The sequence below is a fragment of the Haliaeetus leucocephalus genome, unplaced genomic scaffold, assembly GCF_000737465.1.
Source record: "Haliaeetus leucocephalus isolate CR32 unplaced genomic scaffold, Haliaeetus_leucocephalus-4.0 Scaffold536, whole genome shotgun sequence".
NCBI lineage: Eukaryota > Metazoa > Chordata > Aves > Accipitriformes > Accipitridae > Haliaeetus > Haliaeetus leucocephalus.
The window spans coordinates 7,387,390-7,408,259 of NW_010972972.1; the positions used below are offsets into that span (position 1 = coordinate 7,387,390).

The 20,870-nt window shown below is 61.9% G+C and overlaps 2 protein-coding genes across 9 annotated transcripts in view; one reads left to right on the forward strand and one right to left on the reverse strand.

Annotated features, from left to right (window-relative positions):
- Window positions 1–16,776, forward strand: part of STIM1 (stromal interaction molecule 1) — a 109,254-nt gene extending 92,478 nt beyond the window's left edge. For both annotated transcript variants that reach the window (XM_010576702.1, XM_010576703.1), the window contains exons 12-13: window positions 5,333–7,437; window positions 16,766–16,776. In XM_010576702.1, coding sequence (XP_010575004.1) covers window positions 5,333–5,882 — 550 coding nt within the window. In that variant the 3' untranslated portion in view covers window positions 5,883–7,437; window positions 16,766–16,776. The remainder of the gene's footprint in view (window positions 1–5,332; window positions 7,438–16,765) is intronic.
- LOC104837513 (sodium-dependent proline transporter-like) lies at window positions 10,081–20,085 on the reverse strand. 7 transcript variants are annotated; one of them, XM_010576700.1, is made up of 15 exons: window positions 19,934–20,085; window positions 18,235–18,442; window positions 14,600–14,731; window positions 14,184–14,332; window positions 13,921–13,961; window positions 13,554–13,692; window positions 13,339–13,473; window positions 13,121–13,224; window positions 12,820–12,944; window positions 12,526–12,638; window positions 12,014–12,148; window positions 11,687–11,786; window positions 11,131–11,249; window positions 10,690–10,863; window positions 10,081–10,412 (listed from the first exon to the last, which is right to left on the reverse strand). In XM_010576700.1, exons 1-15 carry the CDS (start codon window positions 19,997–19,999, stop codon window positions 10,314–10,316), a joined length of 1,839 nt encoding a protein of 612 aa, XP_010575002.1. In that variant the 5' UTR covers window positions 20,000–20,085; the 3' UTR covers window positions 10,081–10,313. The 7 variants fall into 7 exon arrangements, with proteins under 7 accessions (XP_010575002.1, XP_010574999.1, XP_010575000.1 ...); XM_010576697.1 differs by having other exon boundaries at window positions 10,690–11,249; XM_010576698.1 differs by having other exon boundaries at window positions 13,921–14,332.
- Between the last annotated feature and the right edge of the window lie 785 nt (window positions 20,086–20,870).

The window sequence follows — 20,870 nt, forward strand, 5'->3', positions numbered from 1 at the left end:
CATCCTGCCTTCACATAGGTGAATGCCATCGGCTTCGGTCTTCATAGATTGTAAGTGTGCCCAGCTACACTGAAAAGAAAGAAGTGAATGCCGCGGCAGTGCGGCTGGGATTGAGGAACATGCTGTCTTAAATGAGGCTCCCAGGTATTTTCATGTTCACTTGGTGGTCTGAGGTTTTCAGGAGGGATGAGCGTCCGGTATTTCCTGCTGCATCGCAGAAGCGCTTTCTCTGAAGGCACCTTCCCCTGCTTCCATCAAGGCTCGCTGTGTCCCGGGCCAGCGTTTCCTCTTGAAAATGTGCCATATCAATTCAGGAGCATAAGCCTCATGAAAATTAACAGGATATAGGCCAGCCCTTCTTGGCTGAGCCTTGCCCAAGATGACCGGCAATATTCTGGCAATGGTCTTTCCTCCCCTCTTATCCTGACACTGGGCTCAGGAGCATCCCCTCCTCCTTGGTTTCTCTGGCAAAGCCGGCATGCATGCCAGGGAGTCATGTCCCCATGGACACACACCTCCCCTGTCACACACTTACTTGTGGGAACCGCCAGAAAGGATCATTTGGGGTAGAAAGTCCCAGCAAAAGTTTCCAGCTGCTGGTGTTCAGCTCTAAAAATCAGTCCGTGCCCATGGGGATGCAGGAGGTCTGTCTCGGCATGTGCCCGAATGTCCTGGTCCAAAGGCTGTTGGCGGAGTTAATGGCCCAGCTGACCCCTTGGGTCATCCCTGGCGTGGTGAGTGCTCTGCTGTGTGCTGGCACATCGTGCCCGCGTCTCGGCTGCCGTGGGCTGAACTGCAGCTTCGCAGAGCAGCGTGGGGGCTGCTGCTGCTGGGGGTCTTCTCTGCTGCCCACTGCTGATGTGCCACTTGGTGTGCTGGTGTCAGCAGTCACAGTGTCTTGCCTCTACCCTTTGGGAATATATTCCTGAGTTACAGCTGGATAGATTATGAATAAAATGGGTTAGCTCAGCACCATTGGGATATGTGAAAAGTGTGTGCTCATAGGCTGTTTCCCCCTATCAGCTCCTTCAGTCCCCCTCTGGACAGCAAGCCGGCAAGCCCAGGGAGAAAAAATTGTGGTCCAACAAGGTTGGACCAAGGTAGCACCCAGAGTGGTGCCAGCCATCTGTGCCAGGGCAGAGCATCCCCAGGGAACAGTGGCAACAGCCATGCCTGCAATGGGGAGGTGGACCCCCGCAAACTGACCACTAACCCCTTGATGCCCAGGGACCCTTAGCTGCGGTGAGAGTGGTCCGAGGAGGAGATGTGGCAGCCATGCTGCACACCGGCATCAGCCAGAGGCAGCGTTTCGCCTCCATCTCCCCAGGGTGCAGGACCAGCTGTCCGAGGATCAGGATCAGGTTCCCAGTGTCTGCGCTTGGGGGAAGAAAATCCTCCTGGACCGGAGGATGTTTCTCCATCTGCTGTCGTCATTTTCTCCACACGCTGCTGTAGCCACAGGATTGCTTTTGTCTCCTCTGGATTTAAAACTCTGCAGGACCCTGTGACAGAGGGGGTGAGGCGTGCTGGATGGCCTCTAAGCTAACAGGCATTTGCAGATCTCAGCAGGGAGAAAACTCACCTTCTTCACAAATAAGTTGCTTTTTAAGTCACCTCAGTTAAAAAAAATATTTTTTTGCTGTATTTGGTATTGCCTCAGGGTTTGTTTTTTTTTAAAGGATTTCTTTTCACTGACCCCCACTCAGATACCTTTGTGATTATGGCAGCCAGTAGAAGGGTTGGGGTGATTTTTACCAGAAAAGAATATTCCTCCGTGGAGGTACAATGTTGAATTTCAAGCAAGCGGGCGTTACCATCTAAACCTGCCTTCACTGGCCAGGGTGCGCTGCATCCACACGATGCTCAGCCACTCTGTCGGGTGAACTTGAGCAGCAGGTGCTCAGCTCTTGCACAGTATTCCTTAGGGAGGTGGTCCTTGGGGAAGCGGTGGTCCAACCCTGCCATAGCGGCACACCAGCCTGACGGGATCAGCCAGAATGAGTCTGGAGTGGGTGCTGCGGACCTGCCTGCGCTGCCTGGAGGTGGTCCTGCCTACCCATAGTCCTGCCTCAGGTCAGCATCGTTTCCAGGCCAAGGTATTGCCCGGCTGCCTTCCCGTGCTGCCTCACCCGTGTGCCCGTATGGCAGTGGCTGAGCAGAGAGTCTGGATGGAGCCTTTTCCCCTGAACTGAACTCTGCAGCGAGCAGTGAGCAGCAGGTGCGTGGGCAGCAGGACGGGCAGCCCACGGGCAGCTCGGAAGATGCAGCTTCTGCAGTAGCATCGCTCCCTCTCCTCGGTGTGCTGGGACTGAGCACCGGCTGGGAGGACACACCGGCTGCTGCCTTCCCTTGCTCGGCATCGGTCAGCAGGGCTGGTGCCAAACCGGGTGGCCAAAGTCTGCTTTGTTTTCGTGGAAAGGGGACACTTTCCAGGTATTCATGGAGGAAATAAACCTCTGAAAGCACGTGTTCAGCACTGGCTCACCCTTGCAGCATCTCTCTTGACAGCAGCTCAGCACCTGCATGCAATGGCTTCTGCCACCCTTTCTTGAGAGAGGCGACACAACGAGTGGCCTGGCAGAAATTCCCCAGGAGAAATTGCCCCTTTGCAGGTGTGTTAAGCACCAACGTGCACAAGAAATGTTCAGGAAGAGCCTGAGACTCCTAACTTTCTTAAAGGAAAGGAGTTGAGTTGTGATTACAGTTACATCTTTCTTCTTCGTTTACTAGCAGCAGCCTGAGGTCTCGAGCCCCCCAGGTTGTGTGGGTGCCATTGGTGTCCACCTTTCAGAAGATAGCTCTGAAATACTCTCATGTTCAGCCCCATCAAGTTTTTTTTATTGATGCTGCTGTTCCCAAAGCTGACTGCCCCAGTTATCCCAGTGAAAGCTGTGGATCATGAGCTGTGACGGTGACCTTCTGCAGAGCCACAGTATCTGCTGGTGGCGCTGGGGAATTGGGAGCTCCCGTGGCTCCATACGGTGTGTTTCATCGCAGTTGTCTTCCTTGGATGGCCTCCAAGATGCTCACTCAGAATAGCTGGGGATTTCACACCATCCAAATTGTTCAGTTCCTGTTCTCCCCTGCCTGCTGCTAACCTTGAGGATGCAGCTCTCCATCGCTCGGATGTCAGATGGGCTCAGTTTTGTGTGTGTGAAAGGCAAGGACTATTCCAGCAATGCCTGGGGCTATTTTCTTCTTGTTAAAATAAGAGATGAGACAGTCTCCACAGCTGGGCTCTCACAGTGGATCTTGGGCTGTATCCTAACCATCCACGAGGTTTTTTAATACCCCTTTCCTCCGTATATTCCTATGGAGCTGTTAAACGAGGGCCCAAGTTTATTCAGTGGGTTTTGTTTAAAAAATACCCTTGTTACCATTATGAAGGGCAGTGATCTGAGGAGAATCTTTCCTGCCTTTTATAAGCCCCTTGCGCTAGTGCCGTTGTACTGGGTGACTTTGTGCTCTGTTGCTGCAGCCACTTTTCCTGAGCATCCACCCAACACCGCCTGGAAGTCTCCTTATATACCAGCTCGGTAGTGAGGGTATCTTCTCTCGTCTTGCCTCTCTTTTGCTGCCTCCAAACTCCAATGTTATTTACGCTGGTATCGTAAAAGAGGAACTAGGCGCTCTTCACACGCTGTGCCGGGCGGGTTTGGTGCTGAGCGTGGCAGGGCTCAGCAGGGCACAGTGACCCACGTCCTGGGGCTCAGCTGCGTGGGGAGGTCTGTGCTGGGAGCGGAGAGCATGGGGGTGGCAGGGGCCGAGGAACTGTTGAGCACCTCCTGTCTCTTCTCACACCCTTTCGCTTCTCCTCCTCTTTGCTCCTTTTCTCTCCATTCACCTTTCCCATCCTGTACTACTTGCTTCCAGCTGGTGCAGACCGTGCCTGAACCCCCCTTGCAGCCCCCATCCCTCCCTGCCTGTGCTTGCCCTCCCAGGCAGGAGGGATGGCCGTGCGGCGTCCGAGTCTTGAGGCCAGCGTTGAAGTAGGTGGTAGCGAGAGCAGTGTAGCTCTTTGTCCGGCTGCATGGGCACGCGAGCAGGTTTCGGCAGGGACCGTGGGGATGTCGGGTACAGCAGCATTGCACCCACCTGGGTGATCCCGGCTGGAAGTTGTAAGCTGTGATTTTCCATTTCTCCCCTCCTCCTACCTCCCACTCTCCGCTTCAGAAAGGATCTGGGAGCTCCTCGGGCTGGCGCAGCAATGCTCTAATGCCACTTGCAGTCACAAGTAGGCACCATGCTGGGGGCACAAACTGCTGTGCAGCAGAGGGTCTGCAGGCAGTGACCACAGGCAGCTGCGTGTCAGGAGCACGCGCTCGGGCATGGCTTCGCGCGGGAAAGCCGAACCTCTAATTCCTCTCTCCGGGATTAGAGGTTTGCACCAGCTGACCCAGGAAAAAGGGGAAACAGTTGGTCTGGTGCTTTCTGTCCAGGGGCTGTGGTCAGGCTGCAGCCTCGTGGCTCGGAGGGGCGAAGCGGGCATGCGCACACACACACAGATGTGAGCTGAGCAAGCGCAGAGGAACCCTCTGATGAAGTTGCCCCTAGTCCTGCAGCTGGAAGGGCATCGGCTCTCGCAGCTGCACCGGTTCTCTGGGGGTCAGGGTGAGCTATGCAATGCTGTGAGCTCCCTGGCCCAGCTCCTGCTGGGATCCATGGGAAAGATGTGGGCTGGCAGGGTTGTTTTTCAGGGAGTGGGAGGGAGCTGCCGGCTCTGAGCAGAGCCCAGCGGCGGCCGGCCAGCCCTGCTGTGCCTGGCGGAGGGCCCCTGACAGCCACCGGAGCCGCGGCCGGTGCCTCTGGACCCATGAGCTCGGGGCTGAGTGCTTGCCGCTGCCTCGTGGATTGGGGCCTCGATCCCTCTGGTTCTGCTTCCACGTACAGTGCTTCCTTCCAGCTCCCCAGGGTGCTGAACCTGTGCTGGGCAGAGGGGCTGCGCTTGCGGGGGGAGGCAGCGGGCAGCCCTGCCTGCCTGCAGTGGTGGGTGGCTTTGCCTCGTGTGCTGGCACTGGGCTGGACGAGCCCCCCTCATCCCCGGGGGTGCCCACCGCGGTCGTCCTGCTGGCACTGGTACGGAGGATCCGAACCGGCGGGCGAGGCGGCAGGAGCGGGACAAGCATCCGCCCCGCTCCTGCTCCCCGGGGCCTCGCCACAAGCCACCGGTGCGGGACGGGGCTGCCTCCGAGGGGGTTCCCCTGCATCGCCCTGCCTGCCGGCCACCCTCAGCCACTGCATCTGTGTGTGTGCGGGCTAGGGCGCGCGTCCCGGGGCCGCGGGGCCGGCGGCACTAACGACCTCTCTCTCCTCTCCGCCCTCTCCACCCCAGAGACTTAACTCACTGCGACTCCGACTCCTCCATCCCGCACCTGAGCGACCACCAGCGTATCCCCAGCTCTGCGCCCAAGCTCCTGGCTGCCCGGCCCAACCTGCTGACCAGGTCCATCGAGGAGGCTGCCCCCGGCCACCCTGCCGTCGGCGCGCCCACCCCCAACGGCGGCAGCAGGCACGCGGAGGCCTCTGCCCTGGGGGCTTTGCCGGAGCGGCTGCCCGAGAGCCCCATGGTGATGAAGAAGATGATGATGGTGAACCACGGCATGGAGAAGTCCTCCAGCCTGGGGGAGATCGGCCACCCGACAGCCACCAAGCACACCCACTCGGATTCCTCCCGCTCCCACAGCCCCAGCTCCACCGACCCCGACACCCCCTCCCCCATCTCTGACTGCCGGCCCGGCAGTGCCAAGAGCACCCGCATCCCGCAGCTGGCTGCCAAGAAGAGCCCGGGGGACGAGGACAGCAGCTTGACAGGCGATGAGGTTGACCTCGGCCAGAGCAAGAAAAAGTTCCCCCTAAAGATCTTCAAGAAGCCCAAGAAGTAGAGAGAGGAGGGGGGGAAGAGGAAACCCACCCAGGAGCGCGACCCACTGGGACCGGGGGGCGGCCGTGCATCGGGAACGCAGCGCACCTGCCCGTCCCGGACCCTGCGGGCTCGGGTGCTGGCCAGCACCCGCCGCCCTCCCCTCCACACCCTCGTTTCTGAGTCGCCTCACCTAACACCGGCAGCGGGAGGAGCTATTTAAACTTATTTATTTCCTAATCTCTGAGAAAAAAAAAAAAAAAAAAATGACGACGACGACCGCTCCCCCCAAAGAGAACAGCCGCCCTTTCTCCCCTTCCGACTGCTGCAGTCCCTGGCTTTGCTGTGCATGGCTTCCAGTTACTCCTGCCTCTGCTCAGCCACACGGCATTTGGGTTTGGTTTCAACGTGGTTTTATTTTTTTATTTTATTTTTTATTATTATTAATTTTTTTGTCCGGTTCTTCTGCCTCTTCCAACTTTTGCACAGGCTGTATGGAAGGTCGGGGCGGTGGGAGCCCGCTGGGGAGCGGGGCCAGCTGCTCCCTGAGGAGGCAGCACGCTCCCCACTCGGCTCTTGGGGTGACTCAGGTGCGAGAGTTCGGGCGAGCTGCCTCGCGGACGTTGCAGCGGTTCTCTCCTCATTTCTGTGAGTCACTTTTCTACACCCCGGCCCCCATCGCTATGATGGTTGGGAGGGGGAATCCCTGTTTGTGCGCTCTTGATAAGCAAGAGCAAGTTAAACGCCCTTGCGAGGGAGGGCTCTGCCCTTGCCGGTACTCGTGCATCCAGGAGCTCAGCCCGCAGCGTGCCCTCGACCCGCTTCCCGCTTGCGCCGGAGGCGGCTGCAGCCTGCTGGGTTTCCCCAGTGGGACGGGGCTGCCCACCCAGCTGCTCTGCCCAGCCGGACATGGCGCTGCCGGAGGCGTGCGCTGGGCTGGGAGCTGCTGCCGGAGCAGCACCAGTGTCTGTACGTGGCAGTGGGGTGGGTTGGACGCTGGGCCGGCTGCTCCAGCACGGAGAAGCCCGCGGCTGCCCCCGTCTTTACTCCCCCCCCAGGCCCCTGGACGTGCCGGGGGGAGCAGGGCCAGAGGCAGCTCCTCCAAACCCAGATATGTCCCAGGGGGCATGGCTCGGTGGGGCAAGGAGCGGGGACCCCGGTGATGGAGGAGCACCGAGGGGTGTTGGGTGCAGAGCCGGGTCCAGCTACCACGTCCACACAAAGAGGAAGGGGGGTCCCGGCTGCACGGCTGTCCCCTGTCCCCGTGTCCCGGTTTGGCAGGGCCAGAGGGAGGGAGCGGGGCACAGCAGGGTTGGCCAGGCACAGGCAGGCTGTACGTGGGTGGCAGGAGCCTGAAGATGTCCTCCCTCTCTCCTGGCTCCATCTCTCTGAAGCAGGCTTGCCCTCAGGTCGGGTGCCGCGGGCTCTGCACCCTCCCCCAGCACCCAGGGGACGGAGGAGGCTCACCCGGGCACCCGCTGCCCTCAAAGTCCGTGCGGGCAGCGTCCTCCCTGCCCCGAGGCCACGCTCGCTCCAGCCGGAGGCTGGGGTCTGCATGACTGTGCCAGCCCATGGCCGTTCGGTGCCGGCACAGCCTGCGGCCGGTCTTGGTCCGTCCCAGGCCGCTGCCTGGGGCTCTGCGGCTCTTCCCGTCCTCCCTCGGCAGGCTGCGGGTTGCATCCTGCTGCTCGGAGCCCTCGCCTTGGCGTGCTTCCACCATCGCGGTCCTGGCTGCTGATGGGGAGTCCCCGGCTTGGGGCAGCGATGGTGGGATGAGCCCCGCTCCGTCCAAGGGCTGAGCCCATCCCCGGGGGTGACCCTGTCCCCAGGGATGAACCTCGCTCCGTCCCACGGCCAAGCCCTGCTCCCCCCAGGCACAGCCCCGCAGCGCCCCGCGCCGGGGCTGGCAGAGGAGCCCCCGGCCGTCCTCCCGCATCCCTCGAGGCTGCTGCCTGGCACAACATGACCCCCCTGAGCTCTCCACCGAGCCCGGGCTCCCTGCCCCAGCCGCCCCCTCTGTCCCAAGCCCCCCCACCGTGCCACCGACCGACATGTCCCCGGAGGTGGGCTGCTGCCCGAGGTTGCCCCAGCTGCTTCGCTTGCCATGGGCAGAGGAGGATGCACATCTGGCAGGGAAGAAGAGGAGGCAGGGCGGGATGCTGAAAACCCCCTGGGGCCTTGCTTTATGCCAGAGTAATATATATGTGTATGTTGACAATACAGGAAGGGCTATAAAGGTGTTTTTTGTTTCGTAGGTGGTAGTTAGACAATTACACTGTTGCTTTGAGATAAGTGAAAAATTCCTCTAAATGACTAAGTGCCTGCATTTCCCCGCGGCTGCTCCGAGCTGCGGGGAGCGGGGGGATGCCGCGCTTGGCCCCCGTGGTGGGGGCTGCTGCCATGGGCACCCCCTTGGGAGCGGGGCTGGCGGCGGTGGGACCCCGTGGGCACCCTGCGAGCAGGGGCTGCCCGGGCTGGAGCCGGGGGCCCAGCGGCACTGCTTGTGGTGGCGGAGACCTGTCGATGCTTCTGGAGAAGGGGTTGGGGATCCACCAAATGGCAACTGTTGACGCATCTGCCAACTCTTGATTTTTTTTTTTTTTTTTTGTCATTTCATAAAACTTTTAAATCTAATAAAGCATGTAGTCTATTTTACGAGCCAGCATCTGCTGCTCTCTTCTTCCAGCCCTTCCCAGGCTGCAGAGCGGGGGTCCCATGTGAGGCGGATGGGGGCACTGGGTGCCTGCCGGTGGTGGGTAGGCTCCCTGGGGACCATGCCCCCAGCAGCCAGCCCCCGCTGCCCCGGCTTGGCCAGCGGACAGCAGGGACAGATGGACACCCCGGCTTTCCCCCCACCTGCCCCCCAGCAGCAGGGCCATGTGCCAGGACCCTGCGATCCCTGGGCCGGGAGCAGAGTCCTCTCCCATGGGGTCTGGATCACGCACTTCTGCTCAGCGCCAAAAATAACCTCGTGCCGTCCGGGTCGGCGCAGGGGTGACGGGCTGTGCTGCAAGCCGCTGGCGCTGCCCTGTTTCTGCTGCCGGGGGATGGTCTCGTCCCAGCGACACGGCGGCAGAGCCATATATCACCCATACATCACCAGCAGGAGCATGGGAAGAGCATGGCTGCCCTGCTGCCGGGCTGGAGACTTGTAGGAAGGACAGACGGTCATTGGGACCGGGGTTAAAGCACTTCCCTGGGGCCCCCTCAGCTTCCCCGACAAGGAACCAGCTGCTGACCTGGCCCAAGGCAACCTCAGCCCCTGCCAAAGTCTCTCCCCGCTCGCACCCCTCTGCTCCTGCAGCTGAAGCCAGTGAGATGTTGTCCCTAGGCAGCCCGGTGCTGAGCCCGTGGGCAGGCAGCAGGATGAGGCCCCGTGGGCTGGGACCCTGCAGCCAGGCACCGCGGGGGCATCAGGCCAGAGGCTGCGTGCAGGGAGAGGACGCAGCAGGATCCGGCCTGTCCCAAAGGAGCTGCACCCAGGTCCCGCAGGGCTCCGGTGCATCAGTGGGGCAGTCAGTGCAGGATCCCTCCCCGCTTGTGCTGCACAACAGCCACGGCACAGGGTGGTGGTGGCACCCTGCGGCGCGGAGGCCAGCGGGGACCCCGGCGCAGGCACCGGCACGCGTGGGCACATCCCCGGCTCGGCCCAGCCCGGCGAGCAACAGCGTTCTGGAAAATGGACCTTTATTGCAGCAGCAGCAAATGCATCGTGTGCTCACAGCCACCCTGAGGCTGCAAACCCAACCCCGGGGTGGCCCTTGCCCCTCTTGCCTGCGCCGTGCTGCTCCTGGGCCCGGGATGGGCAAGTGGGGACCTGCCCTGGGCTGGGGGCTTGGAATTGGCTGCTGGCCCAGTCCAGCCTGGCAGCACAGTGGTAACAGCCATGCCAGAGCCGCTGGCCCCAATCACTGCCTGGGAGGCAGCTGGGGGGGGGCCCGGAGTCCCCCTCCCGGGGGTCAGTGTGCTGTTCCCACTGCCACGGTGGGCTCGGCCAGCCTGGCCCCTGCCCAAGGCGGCTGCCGCTGCCAGGGACACTGCCAGCAGCCTGCCCTGCTGGGAGAGCTCTGGGGTGGGGCCAGGGACGCACGCAGCTGCCCCCAAACCACTCCAACAAGATGTGGCAACTGCCCAGAGGCAAGCGAAGGGCTGGAGCATGGCCCGGGGAGCCGGTCCTGCTCACAGAGTCCCCCAGAAACACCTTTGGAGCATGCAGAACATTTCCAGGAAAACGCATTACGTGCTGGGATCAGTGATTATCATCCGCTGGGATGGGTGATGGTGACGGCACAAGGGGAGCCACGTGCACCAGCAGCCAGCCCCCGGCGGGTGTCCCCATCCATCATCAGTGGGTCCCATCTTCCCGGGGGCTCCGTGCAAGGACGTGGGGTGCCCCAGGGCCGGCATCAGTCTTCGCTGCTGCCGTGGAGCAGCGCGGTGAAGTCGCCGCTGTTCAGGGTGATGGTGAACGCCGCCATGCAATGACTCCATCCATGTTGCGGCCAGCGGCTGCCCTCCAGGAGGGCAGGGGCTGGATGGCTTCCTGGAAGCGCTGAGGGTGGGCAAGGGTGAGCAGGGGCTGCCCTGAGCCCCCGCGGGGCAGAGGGCAGCGTCGCTGCAGGAAGGGGCAGCAGCGGGCACGGCGGCGGAGGGGCTCAGACCCCACCTCTTGCTCCGGCCCCGCAGCTCCAGCCCTTTTTCTCTCTTGGGGAAGGGACAGCATCGCCTCTGCTCTGTCACCAGCCTCTCCTGCCCCATCCCCAGCACTGGGGCAGCCCCTGGTCTGCCCCCGCCCTGTCCCGGTGCCCCATCCCGCCTCGCACACTCACGTTTCTCAGCGTCCCTGACTGGCGGCACAGGGCCACGACGGCCCAGAGCGGGACCTGCAGGCAGGTGAGGACGCCCATACAGATGCCGAGGTTCGTGCCCCAGGTGGGGTACTCGTAGATGCCGTGGTGCAGGGGCATTCGGTGCATGTCCAGGCAGGTGCAAACGAGCACGGACTGAAGGGCAGAGCGGGCACAACCAACATGACGCCACGGCACTGCCTGGCCCCAGGGGTCTTGGCCAGGCTGGGAGCCACAGGGACCCCCAGGGGTGCCCTGAGCTCCCTCCAGCAGCCACAGACAGGCCCAGGGGGGCACCAGGACCGGGCAGCCCCGCTCCAAACCCATGGCAAGAGCTGCCCCTCTCAGAGGGGAGGGAGAGATGGAGGGAGGGGAGCTCTTCTCCCCTCGACCTCCAGCCCCAGGAGCGTGCTCGGTGCTCACCAGCAGCAGGCAGGGGGTAAAGAAGGCCCAGCACGCCTTGAAGTAGCCCAGCATGTGCTTGCACCAGGGTGGGCACTGGCGGATCATGTCCATGATGTCCTGGCAGAACTGGTTCACACCTGCAGACACCCCAGGAGAGGGTCATGGCCGAGCCCCTGCCTACCCTCCGCATGGCCCTGCTGGGTGCACCCACTCCAGGGCACCCATGACACCCCGTGCTCGGGCTGAGCCGTGCCAGAGTGGCGGTGCTGAACATCCACCATGCTTTGGTGGTGGAAAAGAAATTGCATCCCCCACACACAGGGAAAATTGCACTTCAGCTTTGCACCATCTCCTTGCAGGGCTGAGCTCCGTGTGGGTAGCAGGACGGGGGGTAACTCCCTGCCCACCCCAGCTCCAAGCTCTCCACAGCTGCAGGTGCACCCTACAGAGCCTGGCCACGGTTTGCCACGAGCCCCAGGAATGCCAAACGCTGGCAGCGCGGTAGCCAGGGGCTGCCCTGTGCTGTAAATACCCTGCGCCTGCAGTGTACCCTGGTGCCGCCCACTCCGCTCACCGTAGCAGAAGGTGATGCCCAGGCACATGAAGAGGGAGACGGTGATCAGCCCAAAGCCGGTGCTGTACTTGTCAATGAGGGTGAACCAGAAGATGCCTCCCTGTGAGGTGGTGAGGGACAGGGTCAGCACAGCTCAGGGCAGTGGGGTGGGCGCAGGGCACCCCCTGCCATGGACAGCGTTGACGCCAGGGCCTATGAATAGCCCTCCATCCTCCCACCTAAGCGCTTGTGCAGAGATAGGGAGAGATGGCCGTTCCCCAACCTCCAACCTGGCATCACCCCAAGGATGCTGGGTGCCGCTGGATGGGGGTGCAGGGGATGCCATACCTGGGTGACCAGCGGGAGCCCCAGCAGGCAGAAGGAGGTACAGAGAGCACCCAGCAACGCTGCCTTCTTCCTCTGGTTGTCCAGGGCCGGGAACTCGTCCAGGATGGCTCTGGTGATGCCTTTAATGTTCCCAAACTGAGGGACAGGGGATGTCGGTGGAGGGGGGATGTCCCAGTCCCTGCCTCCCCCAGACTGGGCACTGGGGACGGTCCTTACAGAGGGGACTTTGCAGGGCACTGTCCCCATGTGCATCCCCATCCCTGTGACACCTGGGCACGTGGAGAAACCCATGGCCAGTGCCAGTGGGATGTGGCTGCATCCCTGCCCCATGGCCTTGGGTGCAGCCCCACATGCATGGGGCCATGCATCCCCCCTCACCCCCCCACCCCAGCAACACCCTCATGCTCCTGGCCCGTGCACTTCATGCCATCTGCATGCCTGAGGCGGGGTGTCCCTGGCACCCCAAGGCCAGGCATGGGGAGGGACATGGGGCTGCCAGAGCTGACAATCACCAAAGTATCCACTCCCAGCATGATAAGCGTCAGGAAGAAGAGGATGGACCAGAGCGGGGAGATGGGCAGCAGGGAGAGGGCTTCAGGGTATGCCACAAACATCAGCCCGGGGCCTGCGGGGTGAGATGAAGGGAAGCATGAAAGGACACGCCATGGTGAGACAGGCCAAGTCCAGCAAGCTGGTAGCCAGGCTGGATGTGAGCTTGGCTGCAGCCCCATGGCCCCATCCCTGTGCAGGGCACTGGGATGTCCCCTGGCACAGCACAGCACGAGTCCCCCACCCCGAGCCCATACCTGAGTCAGTGACACTGCCCACAGGGACTTGGATCCTCCAGGCCATGTGCCCCATCAACGAGAAGATGGCAAAGCCGGCAAAGAAGCTGGTGCAGCAGGTCCCAATAGCAAGGACCAAGGTGTTCCTGCCGGGAAGGGCATCACAGCCCCACGCTTGTGAGGTGAGGATGGAGATGGGGGCATCCTGATGGGCCATGGGGCTTGGACCTCCCCATTACCACCCTGCTCCTCCCCAGCCACAACCCGGGGCTGCCCCAACAGCCCGCACCCCCCATGCACCTCGCGCCCCGGCCCTGCTCACCGGATGACGTTGCTGTCAAACTCATTGTAGGAGGCCAAGGAGACCAGTCCCCCAAAGCCGACGCCCAGGGAATAGAAGACCTGCGAGGCTGCATCGCTCCACACCTGGGGGATGATTGTGCAGGGGGGCTGCAGGGCTCCCCAGCCCAGCCTGCCCCACTGGCCCCAGCTGGGGGGATCGCTGCCATCAGGGAACCCCCAGCCCCGCTGCGGGGTTACCTGGGCACTCTGCAGCCTGCTCCAGTCCAAGGAGAGGTAGAAGCGGACGCCGTCGAGGGAGCCGTCCAGTGTGGCCCCCCAGATGATGAGGGTGAGGATGACCAGGTAGGGAAAGGTGGCCGTGACGTACACCATCTGCGCAGGGCACGGCTCAGCTCAGCCCCTCTCCGCCGGCACGGCAGCCCCCCCTGCAGCCCCCACACACTGCCCCTCACCTTGCCTGAACTGTGGATGCCCTTCAGCGTGCAGAAGAAGACAATGATCCAGGCTGCTAGCAGGCACAGGGCGAGGGGCCACTGCACGGCACCGGGGTCTCCGAGGCCGGAGCTGTGCATCACCCCCAGCACCTGCTCGCTGCAACACAGGGACGTGGGTCAGCGGGACGGGGGGCACCAGGCACCCTCCTCACCTCCGCAATGTCCTCACCCACCCCTTCCCCCTCACAAAGCCTCCGTCATCACCGACCACTGCCCACGGGGGCTCAGCCCCATCCCTTCGGGACCAGGAGAGATGGAGCCGGGGCCAGACCCCCAGACATGGTCCGAGGGAGGCACACATTGATGCGGCCACACAGGGACTTACTTCCAGAAAACCTCGCTGGCGCTGACAATCCCTGACGCATTCTGCAACACACATCCCCGGCAGGTCACCGTCACCACCAACTGCCATCGCCACCATCCCCGATGTCCCTCCCAGCCCCAGCCCCAGCCTGCCCCTCCTCTTCTGCTGCAGGCAAAGCTTCTCCCAAGAGAAACCACCTGCCCAGTCCTCGTGCGGTGTCTGGCCCCGCAGCATCCCACCGCGGGACCGGACCCCACAGCGCTGCCCGCCCGGGAACCACTGACCTGGCAGAAGTATGCGTTCCCGGGGGCATCGCAGGACCAGGGCAGGGGGCTCTGGAAGGAGGACCCCAGGTAGTAGAAAGCCCAGGCAATGATGACGTTGTAGTAGACGCACACCAGGGAGGATGCGATCAGCATGGCAATGCCAATGCCTGGGCGAAGAGAGAGGCTGCTGGGGGGGGGGGGCAGGCAGGGGTCTGCCCACATCCGACAGACCCCCGGCCCCACCGTGGGTTGAAGGGGTTGGAGAGGCAGCAGGAGACCTGCCCGGGGCTGCCCACGGACTTGGGATGCAGACTGGGACCTCGCCAAGAGGGTGTCCCAGCCCCTGTGCCCACCCCACACCCCTTCCCACAGCCCAGCCAGCCCCAGCGGCTGTGGGGGCAGGCAGGAGAGGTGTCCCCGGCCCCCAGCCCCACCTTTCAGCAGCGGGCAGCATTTCCAGACAGTGATGGGCCCCGTGGCTCCATACTGACCCAGGCTCAGCTCCATCAGGAAGAGGGGCAGCCCCATGATGAGCGACATGATGAAGAAGGGGATGAGGAAGATGCCTGGGAGGAGAGACGGAGCGGGTCGGGGGGGTGGCCGGCGCTAGTCTGGCCTTCCGAGAGGACAGACATGCAGGGTTTGGACCCATGGCAGGGACACGTGTCCAGGCAGGATGCAGCAGAGCAGGGAAAGCCCCCTGGGGCTGCTGGCTCCATCCTGGGGGCTGTCCCCAGCAGATGAGTTCCCCATGAGCCCTGCAGCGGGGGCCTGAGCTGGGAGCTGGTGGGATCCTGCTGGCCCTGGCTTGGAATGGGTGGTGGGAGCAGCGCTGGGGTGCAGCTGTGGGTGCTGCAGTGGTGCTCGGGGCCATGAGATGCTCAGGACCGTGGGATGCACCCACAGCAGATCCTGGAGTTTCCTCTGGCAATACACTGACATCTGCATCTTTACACAGCTTGTCTCACCAATGGCATTCTCTGTGGAGGAAATCCTGCTCCTTGCAACTTCAGCCAGGCAAAATTTGTGCTGGAAAAGGACATTTTCCAGGGGAGAAATGGGCATTTCCCAGCTGGCAGCCAGCTGCAGCCCAAGCCCATCCTCTCCCGGTGGCAAAGCTCTGGCGCAGCGATAGCCGTTCCCTGCAGGGGTGCAGCTCTCCAGCCACATGCCATATTCAAACCCCGCTCCCCCGCAGCCTCGCTGACAGACCAGATGTGGGGCTGACTGCTCATTAGCCTGGCACTCATTAGCACAGTGCTGGGGGGAGCAGGCTGCCTCTGCATCTGCTGTGCAGGCTGCAGGGGAATCACCAGCCAGCTCTGGCAGAGGCTTTGCGGGGCTTAGCCTGGGGAGGAGGGGACCGCCGCAGGTTTAAAGCCCCATTGGGACATCGGTAACTCCTGCTTGGCTGTTGGCAGAGGCTGGGAGTGAGGGGTGATGGTGCCCCAGTCCCGCTGGCTCCCTGCAGCTGGAGGCACCGTCCGTGGGGCCGGGGGACCGGGCAGTGGGACCGAGGTAGTGTAGCGTGTCCCTGCTCTGCCCATGACGCTGGGAAATGGTGGCTCTGGCTGCTTTACTGCCAGTCCAACACGGGTACTGGGGCCTTCTGCAAGGGGTGCCGCACAGGAACAAACCTCCCCAGTTCCACGGCTTTGGGATAAAAACCCCCATGACTGCCTGTCCCCCACCATCCCCATCCTTTGGGGTGGAGGGCCAAGGGGGCAGCTGCTCCCCCTGCACCCCCATTTCTCCTGCTTGCCCCCACCTCCTTTGGCTGATGCTTTCTCGTCCCCCGTGGGTGCCGGGCAGTGCCCATGGGCAGTGTCCAGCCCTGCCTCAGCGGTTGCCCACAGGCAGCGTGGGCCCTGCATGGCCAGGCGGCCGGCAGTGACATCCAGTGGCGAGCACACCGATCGCTGTGCCCGGCTGAAGCCGCCCTCGCCTTGCTGGGAGAAGGGGTCTGTGGGTTCCGCGGGGCGATGCACCCCACAAGGCTCCCACAGCACAGCCCGTCTCCCACCCTCCGGGGAGCACCCGGCTTTGGGCACGCATGGCCCCGTGGGGTGCAGACAGCCCCTGCCCGCAGGCAGCCGTGTCCTGGGAGAGGGCTGGGAAGCGAGAAGCGTGTGATGGGTGGTGGGAGCACTGGGAGCGGGAGGCTCGGGGTGTCTGCAGCAAGGGGAAAGCCCGGTGTCCTCCGCAGCCATCCCCCATGATGGGGGAGACTGCAGCAGGTGGGGATGGCTGTGTCTGTGTCCCCAGTCCCTGGAGCAGGTCACCCCACTGCCACCCCCATCCCCATGGTGGCAAGGTGCCCCAGGGCACATGCCGGTGTCTGCAGCAGCTCCAATGGGAGCAGCTGCTTCTCCGTAACATGGTTTAGTGGCAATGGACGATGGGTGGACTCGATGATCTTGAAGGTCTTTTCAGCCTAAATGATTCTATGATTCTCCCTCTGCCCCCTCCCCAGCCTTGATGCTAGGGCAGGGCAGGCCGTGCAGTCCCTCGGGAAGGAGGAGATGCTTCCCCAGGAGGATCCACAGCCAACCCTGCACCCCAGCCCCAGCACAGGGTATGGTAGTCCCATCACCCACCAGCGAGCCCTGCCCCGAGGGCCAAATTCCTCCCCAGTTAGGCAAGGTGCAAAGGGCACAGCCCCGGCATGTCCCACTAAGGCACCGGTGCTGCCCCAGACCTGCGCGGCATCACAGGGATGGGTGCCAGCCCCGGCGGGCAGCAGGGGTGCGTGCACACGAGGCAGGGCATTTCGGAGCCAGGCCAGCTTGCATTGGCTCAGCCGGGGACACCTGCGGTGTCGGGGATGGCCAGAGAGTGGGGCAGGGGGCTATGGAGCAGCATGTGGGGTCCCACGGTGCTGTGTCCCATGCACGGCTGCTTCTGCCCCCGCCAAAGCACACTCGCCATCCGGCCATGCCCCAAACAAGTCGGTTGGCCTATTAGCAAATTACTTCAGTTACAGTCATTTAAGGAACATCCACGGGGCAAAGGGGAAATCACTAATTTAACTGGGCAGTTTGGAGTGAATGTAGAAAGCCAGCGCAATAAAAGCCCCGCAGACTGCTCGGCGGAGGGCAGGCTGCGGAGCTGGGCAGGCTGCGAGCCCACAGAGCATCGGGGATCCCAAGGCAGCAGCAGAGCAGTGCAGACTTCTGCGATGCCCAGCATAAAGGGAGATGCCAGAGGGCAGAGCAATGTGGGTTGGAGGCTCAGCAAAGGTGGCAAGGGCCGGATAGGGAAAGGTGGGCCCTCCAGCTGGGTGCAAGAGGAGGAGACAACATCAGGGCAGCAGAAGCAGCGAGGGGCTCAAGAATGACCTTTGGGGAGGTTTCTCCTGTCCCACAGCGCAGAGACATGGCACTGCATCGTGGGGAATTGCCACCAGGCACCAGCTACATGCTGAGCTCCCTGCACTTTGTCCTTCCCCAGAAATGTGGTAGGTTATTGCCCTTGCTTGGCCACCTTCCTGGGCGCTCCTGGCTGACTGCATTGGATTTTACAGTGGATGGGCACCTCCACACACCATGCACAACAGCTTGTAGCTGCATGGCACCAGACAGTCCCTGTTACCGCTGCTGCAGAGGAGCTGACAGTGCTGCAGGGGGGTCACTGCCTTTCTGGCCAAGCCCCACCTCTCTGGGCAGGGGCAGAGATGCTCTGCAGAGGGGCTTTGCCTGGAGGCTGCACTTTTCAGCCCAAACCACTCAGGACACTGTTGCAGGCTGCCCCAGGCTCATCCCAGAGGCAGGCGCATCTCTGGGCTGCACAGGACAGCCCCAGCAGGAGAAGTCCCTGGCAGACTCATGTGGAGATGCTTTGAACTCTTAAAGCATCTTTCCCTGTGGTCTTCACGGTGGAATTAAAGTTGTGGTGGGCAACACAAGACCCTGAATCCTGCCAGCACCCGTGTTTGCTGTCCTGGTGCGCACAGCCCCCGTGCACCACCACATTGTCCATCCCCAGCCCCCCATGCTCCTGGCCTCCATCCAGAACTGAGCAGTGCCCGAGTGCCCGGGAAGGGACGTGTATGCCCACAGCAGGGACCTACCTCCTCCGTTGCGGTAACACAGGTAGGGAAAGCGCCAGATGTTGCCCAGCCCCACACAGTAGCCCAGGCAGGACAGCAGGAACTTGTACTTGTCGGTCCAGGTCAGCCAGTGCGAGCTGGGGGCTGGGATGTCAGGCTGGGGTGGGGGTCCCGGCCAGGGCTGGCTGGTGGAGTCAGTGGTTGGACCCTCTATCTGGAGGATGTTGACCTGCGGAGGGGAGCAAAGCATCAGGAACCACTGGCTGTAAGCTGCAAACCCTGCAAGGCCCCTCGACAGGGCTGGGCACGGCCAAGGTCTCCCTGAAAAAGCATCTGGTTCCCAAATGGGTTTTGGGGCTTTCCCTGAAACCCGCCCAGTGGGACCCCGCCATGGCCCGTGCTATGGGACATGGGAGGCTCCGGCTGGCTCAGAGCTCTGTGCTCCTCCTCAGGCTCCAGGAGCCAGTGCAGGTCCGGGCAGACCCCAGCCCTAAAACCCTGGGCAGGTTTGATCCAGCAGATCCTCCCATAGTGTGAAAGTCAGCAGCTGGCATTCACCCACCCCCCGCTGATGGGTTTTCACCTCTGCTCTGTCTTATGCACCCAGGACTAGCTAAACACAGGGACTGCCTGGATTGGCACCCAGCCCTGCACTGGGCAGATGACAGTGGGTGCAGGGGTGCTTGCCACTGCTTGAGCAGTGGAAAGGATGGAGGGATTCCCCCAAACCAGCCTGCAGAGGCTGCTCCAGCCACATGGTCTGTCTTTGGAGGTCCCTTCTGCCACCTAGGCTGCAGCTTTCCCCAGGTTCCTCCAGGACAGATCTTGACCACCCTCCCCAGCAACTTTGGACTGCCTGGAGAGAAGAGGGGGGTCTCAGGAAGGAGAGGCAGCCCCCCCAGGCCAGACCACAGGGGCTGCACATAGGGGACTGCTGAGCAGCCCCATCTCCCCCACCATTCATGTACCCCATGCTGTCTGGGGTTACCTGGGAGCTGTGACCCCCTCATCTTGCCTGTCCCACTCTCTCTGTCCCCCAGAAGGAAATTTGCCTGCACAGCCCCTCAGGCAGCAGCCTGCACCTGCACCCGCACCCAACTTGCCCCTAACAGCCCCACACCCCAGCAGTGACCTGCAGCCCCGAGAAAAGGGAGAGCAGTGGGCTCCCTTCAGCTCTTTACAGAGATGCTCTAGCCTCTGAAAAGCATCTGTCCCACCTGCCCGCAAGAGGAGAACTGGCTTTGCTGGGCACAGGCTCCCCAGAACCCTCCAGATGGGTGGGAGACCTGCCCTGTGCCCAAGGGGACACAGGGCTCCAGCTGCTTTGTGCACCCTGAGAAATCCTGGCAGCTCTGCCAAACTGCAGCTGCGGGGCACATTGCAAGGTCCACCCGTCAGGGATGGAGAAAGGGCACTGCTCCATGGCAGAGGGATTGCAAGAGGAACCGAGCTGGGCTGAGACCCAAAGGCTGGCCATCACCTTGGCATGTGGGTGGCTAAGGGACAACGATCTGCAGAAACCCCTATAGGATCCAGACATTCCCCGTGCTGCTCCCACCGCAACCGTGGCTCACTGCGGGGGTTCCCAGCGGGGCCAGCTGCAACAGAGCTGTGGAGGGTGACCTGCACCCCGTGGGTGTCTGGCACTAGGAGCAGAGGCTCCTGCAGCCCAGGGCAGCGCAGAGCAGGGCAGGCATGTCCCTCAGGGCCCCGGTCTTACCGTGGGCTCCGGTGGCGTGGCGGGGGCCGGGGGTCCCGGCATGTCAAGGTGCCCGGTGCCCGGCATTTCCTGCTCGGTGGTGGCAGGAGGGAGGGACGGCCACACTTCACTGCGATGGTCTGACAAATTATAGTCAGTATCAAATATTCATTAGAGAACTTTGGTGGGGAAAAAGGCCTCTGTAAAAACACTGGAGTTCTGTGATGTGGCCGGAGGAGAGGACTCCACAGAGGGTGGGACCGCGCTTCTCCGAAGCTGCAGTTCCTTATCTTAAGTGACCAGGAGAAGGAGCACAGTGTATGTGCCTGGAGGATGGAGGGTGGGACCGCACTTCTCCAAAGACACAATGCCTTATCTTAAGTGACCAGGAGAAGGAGCGCAGTGTATATGCCTGGAGGAGGGGGCCCCACGGAGGATGGAACTGGGCTTCTACCTTAAACAATCATGCCAGCTGGGAAAGAGGCAACTCCTCAGTGAACCCCCTCAAAGCTCACCGACCGATTCCAGAGAACCCCGGGAATGAACTGTGCATGTCAAGACCACCGACTAACACACTATAAAAGAAGGGAGAATGAGTTCTCAGTGCGCGCCCTCTGGAACTGGATCTCTACGCTGGCTGGCCCAATTCTGGACCCAGGACTGGTGAAACCCTTTTCTTCTCTCTTTCTTTCTGTCTTTTCTTTCTTTCCCTCTCTCTCCCCCTCTTTTTCTTCTCTCTTTTCCACAGTCCCTCTACCTCATCCTTTTAAACATAAACCGTTGACCAAGTCTGAGACTAAGTGTGGATCCAGCCGTCCCTGGGCTCCTCTTTGAGGAGTCCAGAAAGCAAGGGGGTCTGCTCTGAACCTCGTGACTCAACGGGAGGGCTCTCCTTCTGACACAGTTTCATGTTCCTTTTTCCATTTCTTTTTCTACACCTCCCTTCTCTTTTCAAACA

Bases quoted from the DNA above. Each gene is read 5' to 3' on its own strand.
- LOC104837513 (XM_010576696.1), bottom strand. From the start codon at position 19,999: ATGCCGGGCACCGGGCACCTTGACATGCCGGGACCCCCGGCCCCCGCC. The intron at 14,732-18,234 runs GTAGGTCCCTGC...CTCTCCTCCCAG, and splicing joins GTGTTACCGCAACGGAGGAG to GCATCTTCCTCATCCCCTTC. The intron at 12,149-12,525 runs GTGATTGTCAGC...CCTGTCCCTCAG, and splicing joins TGCTGGGAGTGGATACTTTG to TTTGGGAACATTAAAGGCAT.